Genomic DNA, 12,500 nt, shown 5'->3' with positions numbered 1-12,500 from the left:
GACCTCTCGCGGGGTCGGTGGGGTCAGCTGGCCCTATTGAGGTGAGTGGACCGCGAGTGCTCTGGCAGCCACCGTTATGAAGTCATCTCATTCGCCTGGGAGCCAACGCTCCACCTGCCGTCAGTGATTACATCTGATTTATGGAGGAGGGCCGGGGGAGGAAGTGAGGGGGGGTGAGAGGGGACCTGTGGGCTTACTGGTGGGGGGGGGGGGGTGGAGAAGGTGAATTCCTATCATCGACTGTGCAACGTGTTCATAGAACCACAGCAACACTTTAGCCAACCTTCCCCCCATCCCCTCCTCTTCCAATCCCTTGCCTTCCTTGACCCCTGGATACCTCAGAGGAGATGAGCTCGCGTGGCGTTGTTGTGCTTACCATTGACCGTGAGCGAGACCTCTTTCTCGCCCGCGCCGACCCTGGGGACCACGGCGCGGCACACATATTTCCCAGCGTCCTCCTGCCTCACCGCCTTCAGAGTCAGGATGTTCTCGTTGCTCAGGACCTGTGAGAGAAAGGAGGTCAAAAATCACCCGCCGCACCCCCCAAAAAAAAGGAGGGAAAAGAAAAGGAATGGGAAAAAAAACGATTAGTCCGGCACCCTCTCAAAACCTTTTGCTCTACACAAAAAGAGCACAGCCCATCCATACTCCAGTTAGACCCTCAAAGGGGCACTTTTTAATTATTAAAATCCAATTTGGTCGCAGAGGGGGGGACCAAGGGACTTTGAAGTGGATGACAGTCAGAGAAGGAGGGAGAGAGAGAGAGAGAGAGAAAGAGAGAGAAGAATGAGTTGGCTGCTTTCACCTTCACAGTGGCGGGGCGGCGGATTCAGGTTTTTATGTCCACCGTGATGGTAGAGGGACACAAACAAAACGGAAAGGCTATAAATCGCTCCTCTAATGGAGCCTTTAGAGTCTTTAAAAAAAAATGACCCTGTGTGTGTTTGCTAGGTTTAGCGTAGCGGTGGAATCGTGGCATTCTAGATGCCAGGAGAGTGCTGTGCTATCTTCATTTGACAAACAGATTTGCTTAAGTGAACATATGGCCATTACATCCATTTTCTGAACATAATTGCTTTTTCCCCCTTCCTAATTTCACATTTCCTACAGCATTTCTCAATGCATACTGTTGATATACAACTTTAAATTTGAGAAACCATTTGAAAGACGTTTATACTGTAGGCTTATATTTTTCCACATATCCAGCAGGTTATGTATTTTTAGCATTAGAGAGCAATGCTAGGCTACTTTGAAGTTTTTGGCAGCTTAGCAACTACAAGAGCATCACATTTCATTTGAAGCATTTTGACATTTTCACAGCAAGAGGGCAATTCTGGTAATTTAACCACTCTCCCAATTAAAACATGTTTCTACAACAGTTGATTCAAGAGAATTAAACTCTGAATCTTTGTAATAGAAAACACTACAAACACAAGACGACCTTTAGTACAAGCTGAATTATTTTACTGTTCAGGATGAACTTACCACTCCGGATCCTCGTTTCATCCAGACGATGGTGAGGGAGGGGTTGCCCGTCCAGGCACAGTTGAACTCAGCGTCAGACCCCAGGTCCACCTGCAGCGACTGTGGTTCAGTGGCCATGCGAGGCCCAACTGCCCAAAAAAGGTTTAGAACATAATTACAACACATATGTAAACACATCATAATAGCCCCACAATATCAACATGCAAAAGACATCTGGAGGATTGAACATACTGTGTTGTCACAGTAAGAGCTACAGTAACATCTGTTTTAGCAGTCAGTCTAACAAAACAATTAAACATATTCTGCTCGGAGACAGTCGATGGGCACTCACAGTAGACATCCACATTGCGACTGATATTTGTGCTGCCCAGGGGGTTGGTCACTTCACAGGAGACGGGTTCGGTGAAGAACGAGTGATCAACGACGACTTCGTAGGTGTCGCCTGATACTTCTTTGATTATACTGCCTCCTTTGGCCCACCTTTGAATAGCAGAGAAAAAGAAATAGAGAACAAAAAAAGATATTGATTGTCGGGGCCAAGCCATTTGGCTGAAGCAATGCACTCCTGGAGAGGTAGAGATCTGGCGTGGTTCAGAGATGATATCGGCGAAAGCTCTTGGCAGAAAGTACAACTAGTTGGACAAATGTATTTAATTAGAGCCTCGACGACTGATCAGAAAGCAGGATCTGCATAAGCGCTCGCGGAATAAGAACCGCAGGTGTTTTTTGCGGGGCGTGCAGCTGTTCGAATTTCAAACCAGCAGCAAGGGGAGTCGGAAAACAAACACTTCACTCAAGAGGCAGGCCTCTGATTACCAAGGCAATGCCAAGCACAGCTATTTCTCTTTTCCCCCCCCCCTTCCTTTCCCACATCCATCACCATCTTTTCATGGCGGGCATCAACAAGCAAAGGATAACACATGCTCGATGGCTCTGGACGCGGAAATGAGAGTGAACGGGCTGATACGTCAGTGGCTCACACATGGCCGCCAGGAGATGAGCACGCTTTAAGAGGGGACCCAGAGAAGTGAGGGAGCTGTGCTTGCTTCAGCATGTTTTCTTGGCTGGATACGGAGCAGACAGCTCCATCCCCCGTTAATGCTGGCCGAGCACGACCACCGAGAAAAAAAAATCTCACTATGACAAATAGGTAGGCCCCCCCCCCTCTACTCAACACATCGAAATGACATCCACTGTACGCACCATAAAGGAGGCTGACGGTAATAAATTGATGCAGGCCACGGCAAGGAACGTTTCTGTTTGTGTTGCAGACAGAGGCAATCCGGTGACAGGTAGACTGCGCGGTGCGAACGCCGGGGAGGCGATGCTTCTCGGGGGTTGTCACCGCTTGTGTTCGCCGCTCATTGCTGCGGATGGCTCCCCGTCGACAGAAGAGACAGAAGCCATTTGTAAAACCAGAATGTGGGGGAACTGGGAGGGAGGAACGGGGGAGTTTGTCCGGGCCTGTTACTTGAGACTTTTCAGACAAATTGAAATGCTCAGCAGCTGCTATTCTCCACTAAGGCAGAGCGAGTGCTTGGCAAACTGACTGCGAGCTAAAAAAAAAAAAAAAAAATCCCAGGTACGTCTTTGAAGAGGAATGAAACCGGTCCCTAACGCCAAAGGACAACCCAAGAACAATTCATTAGTGTCAGAACCAACTGACACCCCTGAAGCAGAGTCAACTAAATAGGAGAAGATATGTCCCTTCATTCTACTAAAAAGGAGCGTTGCTGTAATTGGCTTGGATAGCTGTAGCTGCGATCTGGCTAACGTGTCCCATGCTTTCACATAGAGAGACTGTCAATGTTAGACTGCTTGCACAGAGGGACACCTGTGTTTCTAAAAATATTTAATTTAAGGCAGATGGGTACTCTTGGCTCCCCCACCCATACACACTAATTTGTATTATGGGGGAATGCTAATAACCAATTAAAGCCTCTCTCACCTGCTCGGAGAGCTGATGGAGGAGCGCAGACGAAAGACTTCACTGATGCAACGAGACACAGAAGACATTCATCTTTATCTGAACATCAAAGACTTTAGCGAAATTAGGTAAGTACACCAAACCAGAACCCAGGGATGCTACAAACTCACAGAAGCATGAAGCATGAAGGTATTTTAATTTACAACCCAACATCTCAAATGATTAAAAATAGCTCCAATTAATGGCAATTACTTTTCATTAATTTCTTCCAAGCATTTAATATGGCATTTATGCGATTGCAGCAGTTGTCGACGCTGAATTTTCCTTGACATTCAAAAACTATTTCTCCAAGAACACTTTCGTAAAGAGGGGACTTTGATGAGGTAAAATTGTATGTGAGAATGTGAGGACGTTCATGGGAGTAGCAGGATGCATATCATCAACCTACAGTACGATTGACTTCTGAGTAGCATTGCTTTCTCTGCCTGGCTGTCTTGGCAAGCCACTGTCCTCTTCAAAATGAAGCTATCAGGGTTTGAAAGCAGGGATGTCTGAATGCTGAGATGTTATTTCAGTGCTGATATCTCCTCCTCCGGTATTTGAGACTAAAACGCCTGTGTGAATTATGAGCTGGTCTCCATCCAAGATCAGCGGGAGCAAACACAGCCTGTTAACTCATATCCCCAGCTAACGGCCTGGGCAAACGCTACCCAGGAATATCAATACAGATGGAAAGTACAGAGAGATACCCCTTGTGTGTGAGTGTGTGCGTCTGAGTGTGTATGCCAGACTGTCGAGTGTATGTGAAAGAGACCATGTGTGTGTGTGAGCGTGTGTGTCTGTGTGTGTGTATGTATTTGTGTGTGTGTGTGTGTGTGTGTGTGTGTGTGTGTGTGTGTGTGCTTCGAACAAAACATTATCATCTTTAACAATTTATTATCGTTTGCTAGATTCAAACAGTGTGGAGCTGGCTGACCTTTCAAACGGCTCTACTGAAGGGTTGCAGAGTTCATTCAGCAGAGGTTGGACACGCTGACAGAATGTGGTAAATAAACTGATGGTAAAGACGTGGTGTCACTTCTGTCAAAGTCTCATCTCAAATAACGGAGTAGTTTATCTTCCGAGGTGGCACGCACAATATTAAAGAGGGAATGCAATAACATAAACCGAGGTCCTTGGATAGAGCTGACTGAGTTTTTCTTTTCCGCTCTTGTCTTCACTGTCTTTCTTCAAAGTTTTGAATGACATTTTAATATTCTCCTAAGGGCTAGAAGATGTGTGTGTGTGAGGAGGATGAGCTTGTCAGACGGGTACCTCTCAATTTAAAGTCTGATTACATGTCTGGCAATAGAGACACAGTTGGGGCGCTGCAAGTCTGGTGCATTTTCTCCCTTACAACATCACAGCATGGAAGTCCTTGTGGCGCACAACAGCCAAATCACTCTAGTGTTTGGCCAGCATGCAGAAGATTTAAATTGCTGCTGGAGATATTGACTGTGTCCACGCTGTTTTGTTTGTTGCCGTGGCGCCTGTCAACAGATGAATCACGGCGCGTGGCCTTGGGTGGCGTGGAGAGGGTCGCCAGGGAGACGCGGCGGCGGCGGCGGCGGCAAACAAACGTGGGGAGCGGAGTAGCTGTGGCGACGGCACTGGTGCCTAAGTGTGCACACATCAAACGCACGGCAAACAAAGCATGGTGCCCGTTACGGATGGGGAGAAACAAAGAACCCCTTCATTCACCACCTCCGAGATGTCGCCGCGGCGGAGGAGACTTGCAGAAGCAGAACGACTAATGGCAACGACGACACCGGCAACGGCAACATAATCATTAGGAGTCTGCTGAGGATTGGAGGGAAATGTTTGTTCAGGAGGCGAAACGTGAGATGGGGGCGAGTGCCTTGTTAAAAGCCTCTGTTGGATACGCTGTGTTTCAGTCGGGCTCCCCAGTCTCTTCATTTAAGTCCATGAGCACTGAGCACTAGCCATCGGTAATGGAGAGTGCGAGCTAGCCTTGGATAATGGAGAGTGTTCTCTGTTCAGAGGGTCCAACATGACGTTTCACAACATAAGTGCAACTATATAAATGAACTGCATGTGGCTTTTACAGGTCCCATGTATAGAGAAGATGACAGCATTCATTCCAGGCTGTGACTTGCTGTCATGTCAGGTTTGATAGTGAAGAAAAGAGACAAGCCACAATGAATTCTATGAGTGACAGAGGAGGTAAAGTTTCAGTTGTTGACAGGAATACATTAATGATTCAGTAAGATTGCAGCGGCTGCCTTGACTTGTGGACATATTCTGCTGTCAATATTACGAGGGAAAGGTACCATGGGGATAAGAATAATAATATAAAACAGCTCTGCATCGGTTCCCTTTTGTATGTTATTATTCTTTGTTATCTGCCCTTTGCCAGTGACTGAAGTTGATGGAGATGTCATGAAGAACGATTAGTATTTCAATTCAAATATGCCTTCGACGCAGTGTCAACAGTGACATATTACACTCGTATTTAATCTCGCTCCACCACAGTGACGGGTTGAAATGTTGACACCATCCCTTACAAGGCATTATATCCTCCTAACGGAAAACATTACCTTATCACTTCCACCTATAAAGCCCTACTGCAAAGCAGCCTGAGGTAGCACCATTTTTAATTACTCTGAAGTATTAATTTGAATGACGCATGAGGACTAATGATGTTCTAGGAAGCGCTATAATAACTTCACTTCTACCTATACTTTTATAGTATTATGTAAATGTGGGAAACACTAAAGAATGCTTTCTTTCATGTTGCCCGGGTGATTATTAGACAAGATGCTTTGTTTTTGTCCCGTCTTCTAACGCTACTGTGAAAGCATATGGTGTGGGCTACCATGGGACAATGCTATTTGGGTATTGCATACACGCGCATCACAACACGTTTCTGCTATGGCATCATTACTAACGTCACGTCATCATCACGTCCTCCGGATCGGCAATAGAGTGAGGTTCTTGTGATGGCCCTTCCCTTCTTCCCCAGACGCAGTGGACAAAAGAGGGGATAAACGGCCCCCGGTCCCCAGGGGCCCCGTGGAAGAGTCATGGAGCTGTGAATGGAACTGTTACAGCTGGGGTGACATATGGTTGTTTTCATCCTTCCATTTTTAATACCGTTTCCTCCCGTGAGTTGCAGCCAACATTGTGTGTGTTGTGGCGTACAGCAGCAGGTTGGATGGATTGTTAGGTGTGGGGTGTCCAGCATCGCCTTCATAGTCAATATTTGCAAACACTATAAAAATGTGACACACTTTTAAAAAACGGTGAATACAGGATATTGAGATCCTCTACGATGTGACTCACTGTTTTAAACGGGCCCTAAAAGGGTCCTCCGAGTTATTCTTGCTTTTGTTGTCTCTCTCTTTTCACTCTCCTTCCTGAGTCTTGCCACCTTTGCTCGGCAGCCCTGTGGGGATGTCATGTCCCCTGCTGGTGAATGGTCCTCTTGCTGCCCCAGCATGCGCGTGTCAAGACGTCGGGTTTCATCAGGAGTCCGTGTCAAGGGCGAATCAGCAGCCTCCCCCAGTCGGCGCTGATATGTTATTTTAAAAGGCCAAGGTCCCATCGCTGAGGATGGACCCGCTGTATCTCTCTCTCTCTCTCTCTCTCCTGCTACCGGTGAGTAGGTTGGACATCCATTCGCTTTCCCAATACATCCTCTGGATTCATTGCCGAGCAATTCCCCTTCCTATTGATTTCGCTCCACTTATTCCTTACTCGCTTTTAAAAACCCACAAAGAAAAGGATGTCTTGACAAATCACCCCGGTATTACCCTTTGCCAAGGCCGAAAGCGAGGCTTGGTGGGAAATAAATAACTTTTTTTTTATTATTATTTCTTACACATTCTCGCCTATTTGGTGTGAAAAGGAAACATTTTTCTCTGCAAGTTTGAAGGTGGTGTCAGATAGAGACATTGCTCTCACTGTCTAAGGGCCCATTGTGGCAGTGTGGGATGTTATCGGGTTTCTACTGCCAAAGACTCTCACTGGCAATAGACTGCACAGTATGTATAGAAATCTTTTTTGTTGACCTCTAATAACCAAAAAGGTGAAAAAACACGTCAACCAATAATAAGTAAGTAGCTGTGAATCCCCTATAACATAGGCTTGAGTTGAGTGCACCTGGTGTGACAGAAGCTCTGTAAACTGCCATTGTGAAGTGTAGTGCACAACTGCACATTGATAAATGACAGGTTACAGCACAATTTCTATAGGATTCATCTATGACTTTTTCAGAGCTTTGATTGCAGAGCTAGATATCTCATACACTGTACACACAAACCACAGCGCAGCAACTGCAACATCAGGATTGTTTTTTGTCATTTACAGAGCTAATAATCCAGTACAAAAATAGGGACGTCAATTATGGTGGATGTTACACAATGTGTCATGCAATTTTTGTCCCTAGGAGAATATGTACACTATGGCTAAATTGACACATGTAAATAATAGAATGAGGAAACATCTACAGTATCTACATAATACTGTATATCAAACTCATCTTTAAGAGCATTTTTCTGTGGTTTATAATCCGTAATGCATAAGATTCAGCAGCACACATACGGTTCAGCTACACCTATGTATTGAGCATCTTATGTTCTGTTCCTTGCCAGAAACGAGCTGCTCAAACCACTCCATTATTCACAGTCACAGGGTGCAGTAAAACCTACAGAGAACATTGTAAAACTGTCCACGGCTTTGAGAGTATAACACAGACAGACAGTACACAGTTGCTCACCTGTAGTGAGTTACTGGAGGATTGGCCTTGGCGGAGCAGTGGAATCTGACAAGGTTGCCTTCTAACACCGGCTGTGGCTCCACCGACAGGTTGACCAATGGCAAATCTATGCACAAAATAGAGAGAGAGAGAGAGAGATAGAGAGAGGGAGAGAGAGAGAGAGAGAGAGGGAGGGAGAGAGATAGAGAGAGAGAGAGAGAGAGAGAGGGAGGGAGAGAGGGTATAGTCAAGAGCCTGCCCACACTCTTAATCATTTGCAAACTCATTTGTCGTTCGCCGGCTGCAACTTATGAGGCATGGGAGACGGGCTTTGTGATCAAAGAAAAATAAAATACAGGTGTTTTAAATAACAGGACAACTAATTAATTTTGCTGTCTACAGTTGACATTAAAGGGAGGCAGAAAAACAATAAAAGACTATAAAAAAATCCATTAATAGCTTGTTTGAAAATGGAGATTAATTGCCACATCGTTTTGCTGTGAGAACATTCATTTACACAGACATAAGAAAAAACAACCACTCAAATGACCACAATTTCAAACAAAGCTTCGAATCACAGACATGCAAAGTGAGTAAACAGTTTATGTGTGAAGCAGGATGTGTGTCATTACCGCTAAATATCACTTTCTGCTTCTGTATTGCTGTTTGTTTTTCTTACACACACAGGCACACACATAGTGTCACTTAAACAAGTGAAAATCACAATGGGTGCCTTGCACCACTTGTTGCCGCGTTGTTCAACGTTGTTATTATCCACCCTACACTGCATAACAGTCTACATGTGTACACCTTTCCTCAGTGAATGAGTCACTGCAAAGACATGAATTCAATGATGGATACCAATGTACAAGTTACTGATCTGTTCATTACCACTGTATAGCTCCAACTTCAAATATTTTACAAAGGAAGGACACTGTCTGCGCTCCGTACTCTCTGCAACCGTATGCATGAACAGTATTCAGAAATGTGTAAAAACAAAGTTAAAATGTTTTGTTCCTCATTAATAAAGTGATTATGTTTTGTAATTATGTTTTATTATTTCTAAGTGCTGATTCTCTACGCTAAATTAAGTGTAGAGAATTCTATTTCTAAATGAAGCACAACGTTGAGGACAAGCCAGTTATTTAGAAGTATTCAGTGGTTATAATATGATCAGTTAGATACTGTGAGTAACTTTCTAATGAGGGTGGAGTAAAATTCATATTGAAACAATGCCTAGCTAATGCGTGATTCATGATCAATTAATTAATGAATTAATGATAAATGCATCATGAATACTGAAAACATTTCAGCTTTGTTTCTGAACATGTGTGTATGCAGGAGGGAACAATGCTACATAGAAGAATAATTAGTTGTTTGCTAATGCCCAAGTAATACGTCTGTGTACCATTATTATAAAGTGTTACCAAGACATTGGCAAGACAGACAAGGCAATTTGCATCAGACTGTGAGTCACAAACATGTGACACCTGTGACAACTACTTAGTTATCAGGCTTAATACGTGGCTTTGCACTTGGAATGAATATTGGAAGTGCATGGTTGTTGGGGGGGCAAACATAAGTGTGTCTGTGTTGGCCGTGGATATTTCAAGTGTGTCTGTTTTAGAGAGCAAGGTAGAGAGAGAGAGAGAGAGAGAGAGAGAGAGAGAGAGAGAGAGAGAGAGAGAGAGAGAGAAGAGGGAGAGGGAAAGAGAGAGAGATGGGATATCGGGAGCCAGCCAGTTTTTCAATTTTCCAGGTGCTTTCCATACGTTTGGAAGAGCTCCTGTATCCATGTGCTTTGTGTCCAATTACACTAATGCAATCTCAACTGGCCCCATGCAGGCTGGCTGGCAGCAGGGCTACTGGCCACAGCCACTGGCAGACAGAGCGGGCACAGCCTGCTGTGCTGCGCAGAGCAGACATCCCCCTGAGGACAGTGCTGTGGGGGGAAAGAGAGGAAAATATGGAGGTAGGTGCATCTGAGTGTCTATTTGTTTGTTCCTGTGTATGACTGTTTTTGTGTGTGTGTGTGTGTGTGTGTGTGTGTGTGTGTGTGTGTGTGTGTGTGAGTGTGTTTACGCAAGTGTGCATGCACTTCCTCTTTGCTCAAAGTATGTGCCTTGCAGGCACACAGCTGGACTGGGTGAGCTCAGCTGCCACGGGGCCCCAGAAGGAGGGTGGTCCAGGTGCCATCCCTCCCTCTCATCTGCTCCTCTCGGCATGTCTGCCCCGGCACTGCGCCCCTCCCTGGGGCGCCAGACACCCCCTCACCACCCCCAACCACCCCCTCCCCTCTCTCTGTCCCCCACTCACAACCACACCTGTGCCAGCTCTCTCTCTCTCTCTCTCTCTCTTTCACTCTCTCTCGCTCTCTCTCCCCCCCAGACACACACACACACACACACACACACGCTCCGTTGGCCCTAGAGAGGGAGCATGGGGCTTGCGCCAGGCACCTACCAGCCAGGTAGGTGTGTAGTAGCAGCGCTGGTTAATTGGGCGGGCAGAAAGGTGGGCAGCACCGGTGGCAACCCGTGCCAGTGTGCGTTGTTCATGTAGCGGAAGGGGGAAAAAAAACCCTCAGGGCTACAGAGCACAGCACACACACCACACACACACACACCATACAGCACAGCACAGCACACGACGCACACACAGAGCACACACACGCAGCACACACCTCGTGCTCTGTTGGCGCACCTTGATGCTAAGCGTCGAGCGAATGCGGTATACGCAAAGAAAAAAAGACGAAACTTCCCGCCGCACTGATTCTCCGGGCTGTGCCCTTCGTTAACGTCGCTTTTGTATAACTGATGAGGCCTGGGGATACTTTCAAGTCTCTGCCAGTCTTTTAAGCAGTGACCCTCTCCCCAGTGAAGCGTCTCGAGCGGGGGTCTCTCTCAGGAACAGCTGTGGCACCGCGCCACCGCTTTAGCTTTTTTTTTTTTTTTTGTCTTGAGTAATGAAATGGATGACTTCTTGGCTCTTAAAAATGAATGGGTGGTCCCTGAAGGCCCGAGTGAGAGAAGAGAGAGATGATGGCTGTCCAGTACCCCAGCCTTCATGCCCAAGAGTGAGAGAGGGAACGAGAGAACGAGCACGAGAGAGAGAGAGAGAGAGAGAGAGAGAGAGAGAGAGAGAGAGAGAGAGAAAGAGAGAGATACTCTGTGACTGGATTCAGAGATGACATGCAGTCGTGTTGGTGACCTATGCCTCTGTGATAGACAGCCACTTAATAAAGGAGTCTGTTTGTCACTTTGATGCATAAATGCATGAGTCTGGAGGCTCCATTTGAGGCCTCGTGACAGACTATCAATATGCACGGCTGCTAATTCCTCACATTTATCTAGAGAAAGAGGGAAAAGAGGCGCAGTGGGGTTGGGGGAGTGGGGATGCGGTAAAAGCTCGAAACACAGAGTTTGGTATGACAGCAGCGACGACAGGACAAGGCGTCAGAGCAGAGCGTGGTGGTGGTGGTGGAGGTGGTGTTGATGGAGGTGGTGGCGGCTGAGGGATAGAATAGAGAAAGAAAAAGACAGTGGTGCGCTGATAGCTTTTGATCGGGAGTTCAAAGCGAGAACCAGATGGCGTTTTTGAACAATCGGCCAAGTTGCTTCGGAGTTGCTGCGTGGTTGCCAACCTAATTGCTTTCTTCCTCTTTCTTAAAGCTCAATTTCCAATCTCTCTGGGTCACTGTTGCCAGCTGTTCACAGGGAGACTGTGCCTCCAGGTTTGATGTCTGTATCCCCATTTATTTATTTATCTACTTATCGACTTATTTTTTTATTTATTTGCTTACTTATTTACTTATTTATTTATCATTCGTTACAGTGTGTGTGTGTGTGCGTGTGTGTTTTCCCGGGCAGCGACCATGGCTAATCCCCGTGGGTGTGAGCAGCGCACACACACACACACACACACACACACACTGCCGATGGACCCCGACGGTACAGCTGCTGGGAGCAGACGCAGGCATGCGGCACGCTCCAGAGGCGGAGGAGGTTCTGGAGGACCCACATTTGATTAGCACACAGCCCCTGTAGGCATGGCGCTCATACATTCACAATGAGCAGCCCCCACCCCCCCATATCCGCACCCCACACACACACGCACACACACACACACATGCACACACCCCACCCCGCGTTTATGAGATCTGTTTGTCACAACTCAAAAGCGTTTGACAGCAAAGTACATGGGTTGACTTCAATATTTGGGTTGCCGTGCCATCTTGATTTAAGAGCTTGGCACTTGGGCTGAGCCGTTATATTCATAATGTATCGCTCCTTACTCGCGCATGTGATCGTAATATTCAGGCTGTGACACAGA

At 46.4% G+C, this 12,500-nt stretch overlaps 1 protein-coding gene across 1 annotated transcript in view; it reads right to left on the bottom strand.

Annotated features, from left to right (window-relative positions):
- The window catches only part of kirrel3b (kirre like nephrin family adhesion molecule 3b), a 168,460-nt gene that overhangs the window by 14,269 nt on the left and 141,691 nt on the right, over positions 1-12,500 (bottom strand). The window contains exons 8-11 of the mRNA XM_062553152.1: positions 8,190-8,295; positions 1,817-1,965; positions 1,486-1,613; positions 377-503 (exon numbers count right to left, since the gene is read on the bottom strand). Coding sequence (XP_062409136.1) covers positions 377-503; positions 1,486-1,613; positions 1,817-1,965; positions 8,190-8,295 — 510 coding nt within the window. The remainder of the gene's footprint in view (positions 1-376; positions 504-1,485; positions 1,614-1,816; positions 1,966-8,189; positions 8,296-12,500) is intronic.

Source organism: Sardina pilchardus, chromosome 13 (genome assembly GCF_963854185.1).
Source record: "Sardina pilchardus chromosome 13, fSarPil1.1, whole genome shotgun sequence".
In the NCBI taxonomy this organism is placed as follows: Eukaryota; Metazoa; Chordata; class Actinopteri; order Clupeiformes; family Clupeidae; genus Sardina; species Sardina pilchardus.
The sequence above is the reverse complement of the archived record's forward strand: the minus strand, read 5'-3'. Positions and strand labels throughout refer to the sequence as shown.